This window comes from Pyxicephalus adspersus, chromosome 9 (genome assembly GCF_032062135.1).
Source record: "Pyxicephalus adspersus chromosome 9, UCB_Pads_2.0, whole genome shotgun sequence".
NCBI classification, from domain to species: domain Eukaryota; kingdom Metazoa; phylum Chordata; class Amphibia; order Anura; family Pyxicephalidae; genus Pyxicephalus; species Pyxicephalus adspersus.
The window spans coordinates 35,660,220-35,673,072 of record NC_092866.1 but is presented as its reverse complement, the minus strand read 5'-3'; the positions used below and the strand labels follow the sequence as shown (position 1 = coordinate 35,673,072).

General features: G+C 38.3%; 1 protein-coding gene across 2 annotated transcripts in view; it reads left to right on the top strand.

Annotated features, from left to right (window-relative positions):
• The first annotated feature begins 290 nt into the window (after positions 1–290).
• LOC140337643 (solute carrier family 22 member 20-like) overlaps positions 291–12,853 on the top strand; it is a 19,028-nt gene continuing 6,465 nt past the window's right edge. Inside the window, exons 1-10 of one of the 2 annotated variants that reach the window (XM_072421402.1) lie at positions 292–393; positions 1,433–1,826; positions 2,082–2,185; positions 3,332–3,486; positions 4,556–4,724; positions 5,030–5,153; positions 5,503–5,618; positions 10,331–10,545; positions 11,346–11,454; positions 11,998–12,046. In XM_072421402.1, the coding sequence (XP_072277503.1) occupies positions 1,443–1,826; positions 2,082–2,185; positions 3,332–3,486; positions 4,556–4,724; positions 5,030–5,153; positions 5,503–5,618; positions 10,331–10,545; positions 11,346–11,454; positions 11,998–12,031 (1,410 nt within the window). In that variant the 5' untranslated portion in view covers positions 292–393; positions 1,433–1,442 and the 3' untranslated portion in view covers positions 12,032–12,046. Of the gene's footprint in view, positions 394–1,432; positions 1,827–2,081; positions 2,186–3,331; positions 3,487–4,555; positions 4,725–5,029; positions 5,154–5,502; positions 5,619–10,330; positions 10,546–11,345; positions 11,455–11,997; positions 12,047–12,853 lie in introns of those variants that run through there. The other variant, XM_072421401.1, reaches the window with a different exon arrangement.

The window sequence follows — 12,853 nt, the reverse complement described above, 5'->3', positions numbered from 1 at the left end:
AAAGTGATTCTATATATAATTTCTTCACTTACAATTCTTCTTGTCTTTCTCCTATTTTTTTTTTCTGCCTGGATGTTATAAAGTTTTACTCTCCTTTTTTATTCTTTGAATCTATTAAATTATGCAGGTATCTTCTAAGAAACTGAATTAAAAAGAATCTGATGACATCTGAAGATTAGACCATTGAACTACATTATCAAACATACAAAAACAGGGATGAGTTATTAACCTAAGTGGGCTTGGTCTGCAAGGTGTGAACTGTATATAAGAGTTTAGGATATTGTTAGGCTTCATCAGATACAAAGCACTCCACTAGAAACCCAAAGAGGGGAGGGGAACCAACTGTTCTGACCTATTCATATTCTCCAATCAAAACATCCAATAACTTCCCAGGTAAATGATAAATTACTTTAAAGTGAATTGTGGCGGATAGTTAATAGAATTATGAATTTTATAAGCAGTACCACATTTCAGCTTTCATGTTACTTCAATGGTTAGAATTTATTGGTTTTATCTAGTAAGGAGCCAAGTGCAAAATACCAGAAAAGCAGTAAAATAAAAGGGTTTGGTTGTTGGTAAATATTACACTTTGCACACCCTTATTGTACATGCTATCATTTTTTTTTTTCAAGTAAGCTCTGAGAACTTTCAATTATGGATTTATTATGGACTTGACCAGACAATAGTTGGACACCAGCATGAAACTTATGTAGTCACCTATACAATACTGTATATTGTTTTTACATTATGAAAATGTAAAGTATGTCCATAGCCTAACAGTATGTGAGGAAAGAGCTAAAGTGGAAACAGAGCTAAAACTTTTGTCAATTATTTTTTTGGGGGAGATATGGGTAAATTTGCCCTCTCAATTCGTCCTAGGACCACTGTCACTGTGACTAAAATTGAATCTGAAATTCTGCAATGGAAGACATGTTCTGGTAACCATTTTTTATGAGGGGATGTCTATATTTTTGGAGAGATTGCTTTTACTGAGTAATACTATTGTGTCTATGGGACATAAAGTGAACATAATTGTCCCCAGTGGTGGCAAATGGCAAACATTTTTACATGGGCTTAAATTCTCTATTCTATCCAAAAAAGTATTACATTCAGATATACTTTAAGCATCTAATGATTTAGGATAATATACATCACAGCACAGACATGGGTCTATACATCACAGGCACATAGCTAGACATTACTCCGACCTCACTGCATAATGGACAATATATTATTAATAACTGGTAAATAAACTAGAATGCTCTTATGTGTAAGTACCATGTCTAACCCTACCATCCACCTGCCCAGTAGTGGGTGCTCCAATTTACTGAACTAAAATATTTCAGTAGTTGTGTAAGGATTCAGAAAAGGCAATAACATATGTTTAGTATTGAAGAAAACTGCTTCATATTCTTCTATTTCTGCAACATAGATTTGGCAACATGGCATTTGCAGATCTTCTAGATCGACTTGGTGGTGTTGGCACATTTCAGATCTTGCACAGTATATTTCTGGCATTTCCAGTCCTCATGGTGGCAACTCACAACTTCCTACAAAACTTCACAGCGGCTTTTCCAAGTCATCACTGTGAACCAAAACCTATAATAAATGGCTCTGAGGATTTATCTTACCAAGAACTATTAAAAATTACACTTCCTACTGATCAGAAGGGCCAACCAGAGAAATGCAGGAGATTTACTGACCCCCAGTGGAGCTTCCTTCATCCTAATGCCACCTTAACAAATATCACAGGAATAGAAACAGAGACATGTGTTGATGGATGGGTATATGACAGAAGTGGTATTCGGTCATCTATCATCACAGAGGTAAGTCATTGCTACCATCACAACATTTTTATGTAATTTAAAGTTGCCCACTTGCAGTTTTATTTCTCTACAATCTCTATTTGGCATCTTATTTTACTGTCCTAAATTTGATCACTTATTGTCCTAAATTATGTTTCTGATGCTGTCAATAATATAATTTGAGGGGCTAAAAGCACCAAAATGTATAAAGCCTGAATTTTGTATTATATCTAGCTAGCACTTAAAGGATTATTTAATTTATACTTCTCATTTCAGTGGAATCTGGTGTGTGATCTACATCCTATGAAGCAGATGGCACAGTCTGTGTACATGGTTGGTGTCTTGCTGGGCGGAGCCATTTTTGGAGGAATTGCAGATAGGTAAGAATAAATTCTTCCTAAAAATGTTTAAATATTTATTTTTATCTATTAGTTATATATATGAAATTATTCTAAAACTGTAATTGTCATGATCTAATATGGGATGTTCATTGGCGAGTTCAGACTGCAGAAGCACTTGGACTTGGTTAAGCTAGTCTTACAAGAATGATATTTGTTGTTCCAAAGCTAATGCTGAATTACAAAAAAATTGGCCAAGAAAAAACCTTTGATCGTATTCAGGCCAAGGACCCCTTGTTTGCAGTATACAATATACTAAAATAGTTATACTCCCTTATTCATATATTTATATTGTGACAGAGTGATCTAAAATGGCAGGGAAAGTGTTATAAAGGCTCCAGGGAAAGAGTGTGTTAATATGTTTGTATAGGTTTTTAGAAGAAAACCAGGTTCTTTAGGGCCCTGGAGCCGGCCCAAACGAAGTGAAGGGTGGGTTCCTTGACCCAACCCACAGTTACAGGCTGAAGAGAGCCAGAGTGTTCCAGGCTGAAGAGAGAGCCGGAGTGTTCCAGGCTGAAGAGAGAGCCAGAGTACTGATACACAGTACTGATATAGTGTTTGTGTTAGAAAGAGAGGGCACCAAGTGAGGTAGCCAGATGCCCAGCCAGGCTACTGTTTATTGTTTTATTGTAAAGTTGTGTGCTGTAACACCTGGCTATATAAACATAACTGCAGGTATTTTGGACATTTGCTGTTGTTTGCCTCCTATTCGCCCTGAAAGCATCCCGTTACCATGAGCAACCCCCCTGTGCTATGTCACAATATACAAAGCATTCTGTTTAAATCTAATACAAGATAGGACCATCCCCCCACAAATCCATTGAAGAATGTATTAAACTCCTTACTACAACCTTTTTTTTCCTTCTACGAATTTTTATATTTGACCTTATACATTTAAATATGAAAATAAAAATCAATATATACAATTTTAGAAAAAAACATAAAGCCTACATGCTATAATTTATGCAAAATCAATTTAATGACTTTATTTTTTTATCAATCTATATTTTCTAATAAGCCAACCAGTCCTTTAAGAGGTAAAGGCCTGTATAATGAGTAGCACTAGACTGACTTGTAAAAAGATCTATCATGTCTGTATTAAAGAGTAAATCTTTTGTGTGTTTGCAGATTTGGACGTCGGTCAGTTCTCATCTGGTCCTATATGCAGATGTCAGTAGCCGGTTCTCTTGTTGCATTCCTGCCTAGTTTCCCATGCTATGTATTCTTTAGACTCATTAGTGGGATGACCTTCTCTAGCATCCTACTTAACACATTATGCCTAAGTGAGTGCAATCATGTTTGATTCTTTGTGTAATTTGTTATAAAAGAAATTGTCCCATATCACTGAGCAGCAAACAAAAAAAAAGCACAAAGCAGTTGTACAGAGTACAATGCAGCATTATGAAAACTTCTCTCATTTAGTATTAGACTGGGTTTACAATGCAGCTTGGGTATATAAAGTATATAAGTCCATTTTAATATGAATGTACTTAAAAATGCCAAGCAGATCAATAATGTTTAAGAACTAGTAGAAGATCACCAATGCAAAATAATTGATTTAGGTAGAACATGTAGGCTATAAAATATTTAGGAATATAAATAATGAACTGAAGCTCAACAGAGTCTATAGAACATTCTATATAGACCAGCATGGCTCCTATCTGATCAGATTCTATGCTGCTAGTCCAGGCCAATAGTAGTGTTGTGTATACTGGTCAGGGTGGCTCTGTGTTTAAATCTTTAAATATTTAGACTAGTGGGAAACCAGATATATTGGACCTGATTTATTAAAGCTCTCCAAGGCTGGAGAAGATACACTGTCATCAGTGAACCTAGGTGATTCAGCAAACCTGGAATAGATCTGGTCCAGGATCAAAAGCATTTGCTAACAAATATCAAATGACTTTTAGGAAATCCATTCTAGGTTTGCTGGATCACCCAGGTTCACTGATGAAAGTGTATCTTCTCCAGCCTTGGAGAGCTTTAATAAATCATGTTCCAAAAACATGCAGTTAGGTTTATTGGCTTCCCCTAATTTGACCTTGGACTGTACAAAAGACATATGACTCAGGTAGTGACATTAGATTGTGAGCCCCTTTGAGGGACAGCTAGTGACCTGACTATGGGCTTTGTACAGCGCTGCATAATATGTTGGCGCTATAAAAATTCTGTGTTGTAATAATAATAACAATAATATTAATAATAATAAATCAGGCCCATTGCTTTAAACACATCTTTTTCTGTGCTGTATATAGATATACCTTATAATTTAGATATCTTTATACATTAAATTGATCCAAAGCATCATTTCCCTTTAAACCTGTGTTAAACTTGCCAAATCTTTTTACACAGTGCTGGAATGGATGCCAGTTAAAGGACGTACTCTTGCTGGTACTTTCATAGGCTACGTTTTCACTTCTGGTCAAATGGTACTCGCAGGACTAGCATATGCTATTCGTGACTGGCGCTGGCTGCAATTTTCTGTCACTGCTCCTTTTTACTTTTTCTTCGTATATTCATGGTAGGTACAAATGTACAAAGTAACTTTTTGATGTATGCAGAATGTATTTATATTTGTAACCCCTATTTAATGTACAGCGCTGCGTAATATGTTGGCACTATATAAATCCTGTGTATTATTATTAATACTATTAATAATAGTATATTTATTAATACTATTAATAGGGGTCTGTCTACTGCCTGGATAGGATTTTATAGAAATTTATCGGATTTGAAGGAATTTTTTTCTGATAAGATGTTTGGTACACATAAATGAACTATCTTTAGCATTGCTTATAAATGATGGCCTCGGTGTGTTGCATTTAGGTTCCTGCAGGAGTCAGGTCGTTGGCTTATTTTAAACGGAAAGACTGATCAAGCACTGACTAATCTTCGACGTTTGGCAAGATTGAATGGCAAGCTTGAAGAGGGACTTAAGTTGACAAAAGATGTAAGTTTGGAATCAAAGTTAAAAATACCATTATATTATATATTTAGTCCCCATTCCTTATGGCATCAATCATCTGATTAATATGACAAGCATGTTTCCTAAATTGCATTAAAATATTTCATTTAGCAGCCCCTCCACCTCTCCCTTTTACGTGCCATTGCTTGATTATTTCACAAATATGCAGAAGTGACCAGACACATATAGGTTGTACTTTGTTACTATTATCTACACATTGCTATCTTAGGCAATGGTCCACACCAATATGAGTCCACCATTGACAGGGTGAATGCAGCCCTGTATGCAAACCTACCCTGGTTATGAGGCTCATCAACATTGCTTTCATTTGCAGGAAGTGGTTGCGGAGATGCAACATGAAATTTCTAACAGAAAATCTTCTCACTCCATACTGGATCTAATGCGAACTCCAGGAATGAGACGTATCACAGGGTGTTTAATGATGGTCTGGTAAGTCCTCAGATCAGTGTTTACGGTGGCAATTGTACACAGCTGTGGAAAATAACAGCCAAAAAAGGGTTCCCATCCAGCTAGGTTTTCTTTATTTTTCTGCCTCTACTAAGAAGTTAAATTGTGAGTTTAATGGAATATTACGTGAAAGGTAATAAGGTTTGAAAGATTAGCAGGTGAATACCCAGGTTTTAAGGAATGAACAGGTGCCATGGTGAATAACCAGGTTTTAAGGAATGAACAGGTATTATGGTAATGGAAGCAGTTACAGCTGTTTATATTTCACTTCATTTCTTTACAGGCTGCGAATAGCAAAAAGAATACATAGTATGGTACCTCTGGGTATGGGAAAGCATGCCATTTGTTCTCTTCACACCCATGTGACAGCACAGGTGCTTGGCTATTGCCTGCTTAGGCACCCCGTGCAATGCATATAAAGAGAGGGCCCTCTGCCACGTTCAAGCACCAATTCATAACTTAAGGCTTACAATGGACTAAATATTCTAGCAGCAAAACAGGATAGTGAAGTGAAGGTATGTGCTGCTGGTGAAGGCCAGCATTAGAAGGCCCTTCATTATCATGAAGGCACATAGGCTAATTATTGTAATTTATTATATTAGTAGATATAAAAGTTTTAAAACTATGATATACAATGAAGTATAAAGAAAACCTTTAGCAAACTTTACTGCACTATGTCTTTCATTTGTAAATCAAGTTACAATTTCTGTGTCCTGAGTGCAAAATAGGTGGTTCTTTCTGCTCGAGTCACATGATTAGTACCTACCAACCAGGAACCAACCACAGGAGCAGAAAATCCTTCTTTATATGCACATACATGCACCAATCATGTTTAAGGTTTTTTTTACAGATAACACTAGAAGGGCAATTTTCATTAACAATAGCTTGGAAAAAGACTTGTGTAGTGACCTTATAGGCTCTATTTATAAAACAGGTAATCTCACATTCCCTTGTGGGAATCTTCTATGTTTTTTAATTGAAGTAATTGACTCCCATAGGGAAATTTTTAAAGGGATGTCAGATTCTCTGTTTCATAAATAGAGTGCTAAATGTTTTTTTTTTTTGGCTAGCTTACGCCACCTAATAAAAACAAAAAAGAGACTTCCGGTTCTTGCGTCTCGTGGGAGAGTAACAGAGTTTTGTGGCCCCCGCTCACCCAGAGAAAAAATCACACCGCCGATCTGTCACAGAGCACTGCCGACACGCTGACAAACTTACCCACCACCGAGACCACGATCCCGATGGAGAAATTCTTACAAGCCGCCACGAGGAGAAGATCCTTCCACCCCGAGAAGACGGAGTGAAAGGAATCGCATGCTTAAATCCAAGATGGCCAATGCCCTCCATAGGTCCCAGAAGGACACATCAGCATCTCCTCCCAGGCAAGTACTAGACACAGCCAAACCTACTCCTGATCATGCACTTATTGCAGATGCAGTGGCAGTTTTACTAAAACCTACATTGCAGGAGGCTATAGATTCGGCAATTGGGAAAGGCATATAATCCCTGGGACACAAGTTTAGAAAGCATGCCTGCAGACTGGAGACAGCGGAGGAAAGAATCTCCTCCACGGAGGATGATGCACTCCAAACCTCAACTAGGATCATGTCACTGGAGAATAAGGTTGGCAATTTAATGGAGAAGATAATTTATATGGAAAACAGGGCTCGCAGGAATAACCTGGAGATTTTTGGGATACCGGAAGCAGTGAAACCAGGCAAGCTGTCAGAGCTCTGTGCCACCGTACTCCCAGACCTTTTAGGCCTACAATGAGTTTGCAGGGTAGAACAGTCACACTGTTTGGGTCAACCACATAAAGATGGAAACGCACCCCGCCCAGTGATAGTAAAGTACATAGATTATGTAGACAAGAATGCAATATTACAAGCGTACCGCGCCAACAGAAATATTTCCTTGGAGGGGGCAACTTTACATATTTTTGCAGGAATTATTCAGCGGAGGTCCCCCACAAAAGGAAGCAATTCCAATACTTGTGTTCCCAGCTATATCAAAGGAGGATCAGATTTACTCTGACCTACCCGTAAACACTACACTTACACAACAAGGAAGGGGAGCACCACTCCTTCATGTCCACCCAAGATGCCGAGGACTTTGTGAAAGATAACTTGACCTCACAAAGCAGGGAAATGACCCTGGCAGAAGCTGACAGAGCCTCCTCGGCCGAATCTTCAACCTCACATGCCTCTCAGAAGATTAGTTCTCCTTTGCCGAAGAAAGTGGCTAAGGGAGCTTTACTGTGGAAGAGCCACAAGAGGGATAAAACCCGGCAAAAGAGCAGATGATGCGCTATTGCCTATCTCTCTTCACCTAAAGTCAGTTGTTTATGTATCTTGTGTTATTTTCGAACTACCTGGCAGTGTTTGCAGATGGAGAATCATTAGATGCTACAAGTAGATTCATTGCATGATGTCCTCTGGGTGTGAGCCCATTTTTGTGTTTTTTATTGTTGATGCTTCCCAAGAGGAAAAAAGGAAGACCACTACAGGACAAATATCTGTTATCCCCCCTTTTACCCTGGATTATCCCACCTGTGATATTGTGGAAAATCCTTATATTTCCAATATACCATTCTGTATAAAGTAAAAGATGATGGATTTGTATCTGGATCATTGTGGTGAGCATTTTGAGACCAAGAACTGGTTTCCTAGGCTGCGGGGAGGAAACCATATTTAGCCTGCTCTGGGGAACTATAAGTCCCAAACATACCTTGTTTGGTCTCTATGAACATCGTATTTTGTGGTGATAAATAATCTGGGGGTTGGCAGTTCATAAAACCTGTACTTATGAAAAAAATAATAATGGCTAGAACCAAGGCATTTTGGAAGTGTCCATAATCCATGTGGTCACAGCCCCTCAGACAGCCCCCACCCTGTTATCATTGGATGGTCCTATTAGTCCTACTAACAACTACTGTTGTTGGCATATAAAAAGCCATGTAAGCCCAGCAGAAGGAGCTCTCACTAATACCATCATGTTGCTAAGGACAGTGGCATTGACACATTGAGCACTGCAGGGAGCCCAGTGACTGACTAATACCTTGGACTTTACACACAACCTGGACCAGGAAAACCAACTCTACCTAAGTATTATTTCACAGTTTTCCCTTTTTATTTTATGCTGTCAATATAGTTCTGCTAGTGTTCGGGTATAATTCTTACATTAGTGTTACATTTTCTGTATTTGTTTCTGCACTGTTTTTGTATTCTTTTACTTATAAAACCCTATAAAAAGTGTAGGCTGAATCCCTTAATGCTCTAAATAGAAATAGTGTAACTTGCAAACCCGAAGCGCTACTATAACATTGTGATTTCTGAGACATCCCTGTCTGGAGTGGCAGCAGGTGACCCTACAGAAGCAGAAGCACAACTGCTGTTGCCAAGGATAACGGTGGGTGCTTCCATCTAAAAACGTGTTGAAAGTCTACCTCTGATGGTGTATTTGGCAAGTGTTACCAGGAGTGGTTAACCTTGCCCTGTGACAAACCCCTCTTCAGCATGCTGGTACATGGACTGTTGCTGAGCATGCTAGAAATTCTATGTGCAGGGGTGCGGGCTGAGAGGGCGTTCGTCACACCACCCCCTTTGTGTTATTTTTGGTTTTGTTCAAGACATCTCTATCTAGCTATGGACATCACCTCTCACATCTCTCACCTCTAAAAATTCATGCACTGTTGAGTACTGGAACCGCCCACACATTTGCACTCCCAACACCTGTGCCTATGCTGTACTGCGCTCTTTTGACACGATACAGGAAGCTTCGACATTCTGCGATGGCCCCCACGGGTTTATAGAAACCCGCACAAGAAGACTCTGGAGCACAGTACTTTTCATGCATATAGTCTCCTGAAATATAAGGTGATTAAGGTCCCCTAACAAATGGATGGCGGTTCTCTGGCATCTTAAATGCCCAAGAGCTGACATTGTTTTACTCCAGGAGACACACCTGGGCAGGGAAGATTTCTCCAGAATGCAGAGGTTATAAATGGGAGAGGTTATAGGATCCCCAGCTGTGAGGAGAAAAAGCAGGGGTCCTGATCTTGTTACACAGAAACCTGCAAGATAAGGTGGAATGGGTGCACAGGGCCAAAGAGGACAGATTTGTGAAGGTTCATCTTACAATAGGTGACACCAAGTATACTATTGCTAATATGTATGCGCCGAACTCCCCAGAACATGCCTTTTTTATGCAAGCGGTGGTTATTTAAACGGTAAGGTTCTGGAAGCCAACATAAGCGAATCCACAAGGGTAGTGACAAGGTTGCTTAGTTTAGCGGTCAAACTCAATCATACAGGTGATGATCCAATGTACTGTTTTTTTTGGGGGGTGTTGTTTTTACTAAGTTAAAAGCTGTATATCCCACGGTATGATGACATTCTGTTGTACCTTCATTGATGTGTTCGGTTTTCATTGTACATTTTATTAGGAAAATTAAATAAAGACAATTAAAAATAAACAAAAAAAGCATTAATTGAATATACAAAATATTCAAAACCAGAAAAAAATGTAGATACAGAAAACATTTGATTTGATTATAATACGGAGGATTCTAAATTAAATATTAATACTCATAATGTATGATATAAGAGATTATTGTGCAGCTTAGCTAAAGAAAAGTAATACTCTTATTTTAATTGTGTTTTAATAAATGTATTTCCTTCTTTTATTTTTTGTAGGTTCTCTACTAGTTTTGCATACTATGGCCTTGCTATGGACCTACAGAAATTTGGAATTAGTGTCTACCTTGTGCAGTTCTGTTTTGGTGCCATCGATGTCCCAGCCAAGTTTGTGGCGGCCTTAACAATGAGTTATGTAGGTCGACGAGTCACACAAGCCACATTCCTTATCCTTGCTGGTGCCATGATAATCATAAATATTTTTGTTCCACTAGGTAAGATGTTCATAATCTATTGATTATTTAGCAACAGTAATAGGAAACAAACCCCTGTGCTTGCCAAAAGAAGGAACAATTTATACAATGATCCAATGTTCCCAATGATCCAATGTGCACAATATTAGTAGAGTACTTTGTTTTTCCAATAGAGGACAAAAATATTCCTACATATATTCCTGCTGATCATCTGTTTGGAAGAAATGAGCAATTTTCAACTTCTGCTTCTTTTAAAGTAAAATTCTGTAAATTTGATTGTTTGAATAAAAGAAAAAGTTCCTATGGAGTGAAAAGCAATTATTCCTTTGCCTTTTCTCCACTATTGTTTCTTGATATTTCAGTGTGAAAAAGTTACAAGCTTATTACAATGCAGCTTCTTGATTACTGGTAACTCATAGTCAAAGAAGAGACAAGACCTAACTTCCGCAATTAAAACAAGTCCCCTTCTCTACCAGACATGGCTATGGCATGTGGTAGACTAAAGCTACGTACACACGTCTCATCTTGGGCAAAACATGACATGTGTACAGTGGTCCCTAAACATTGTACATCAATGCTTCACAGCAGAGTGATCAATTGGGAAAAACTGTTGCTCACTTCTGTGGAGGAGAGCACAACATGGTGCCACCCGCTTATTATCCCCCATCCAGAATTGTGTGTACAGCTTTTGTTTGTTCATCACAATTCTTCAAAAGCTAAAGAGCTTCCAAATATCTATATCAGTTGTGTACTTAGCTATTTACTATTTCAGCTGAATGTCGTGCAGCAAATGTATTCAGATCTCCTTGCTTTTGTTTTAGAAATGCGAGTACTGAGGACTGCATTGGCTGCTCTTGGTAAAGGATTCTGTGCCTCAGCCTTCATGTGTGCATACTTGTATTCCGGAGAACTTTTCCCCACTGAAATACGGTAACTACTGAATCCATAATTCTGGATCATTATAGCTAATTTAAAATTAGGTTTATGTAAAAGTAATAACTCATGGATGGATATGTCAAAAATTCAAAGAAATTATTAATACAGAAAATTTATGGAACACAAGGCACGCACTTTTTGGATTAGATAAGAAAGTGGTGAAACCTCTGTTTATGTTGCTGTTTGTAAGCTCATCCAGGATACATTGGTCCAAGTAGTGATGGAAACTAGTGACTAACAAGAAGAAGAAATTTCTCTAATTTGGACCAAGACAGCAATAAATAACACAGGTGAACACATTTTTTGTTGTAAGAGTTAGATCTTACACTTGTTTTTTACTAAATTTTGGGTGGCGAATCCAAAAATGACCCCAGTTTTTTGCTAATACATCCAGTTTATATGATACAGATTACCCTCCATTTTTGTAAAAAAACATACAAATTTTACATACAATGAAAACATTATGAAATAATAACTTGAATGTACTGTTTATTTAAATTTCTTATTTATTGGTACTCTATGACATTCTTTTTACAGTAAAACATTTGAAAATTATTGGGTAAGCGGTTAAGGTAAGAATTTACGCTTAAAGCTTTTCCTGGAGTGTTGAATGTTAGGACAATCCCGCTGGATGCTCCCACATTAGTCAGCAATCATATGTACATCCTATCTATCCTGATACCGTCCTTCCATGACCTTCAGATCTTGGTGGAATTGTTCACCTTGCTTATCACTGACTGCACCAAGGTTTTCTGGGAAGTTAGAAAGATGGCTATGCAGAAAATGCCCCTTGATGCTTTTACTGCAAAAAAAGCATTTTGTAGCTCTCCAAGAGTTTCTGGACAATTTTTGTGTAATCATTTGCTTGTGTGTTTCCAAGATAGTCCTTCACAATAGCTTTGAATGAAAACCAAGCATTCTTTTCGACTTCTGTGGACCATCAAACACACCAGCCATTAGTTTTTCAAATGACAGGCTAGGAAATGCCAAAATGAGGTACTTGAAACATTCTCCTTCAGTTGGCAAAGCTTTAACAAACTGCTTAATCAGACCCAGTTTCATGTGCAGAGGCGGGAATATGTTATTCTTTCTATCAACAAGTGGCTCCTGTAGAATGTTTGGATCACCTGGTTTTAGGGCAGATCTTGGAGGCCCATGCTATTCCACCCAATGCCTCTCACAAGCTCTGCAGCTTGTGACAGGAATAACAGGATTACTTGGTGTATCTGCGTTGCTGACCAAGAAGGAAGCATACAATTTTAAGGTCAGCACAGGTGACCCAATTGTGTTGGTGATATTGCAACAACTCAACAACTCTTTGGCCCTGATTCATCAATGAAATCCGTGCTCGCTGGAAGCGCGAACGTACGCGCGACCAGCGAGCGCGGTTTCC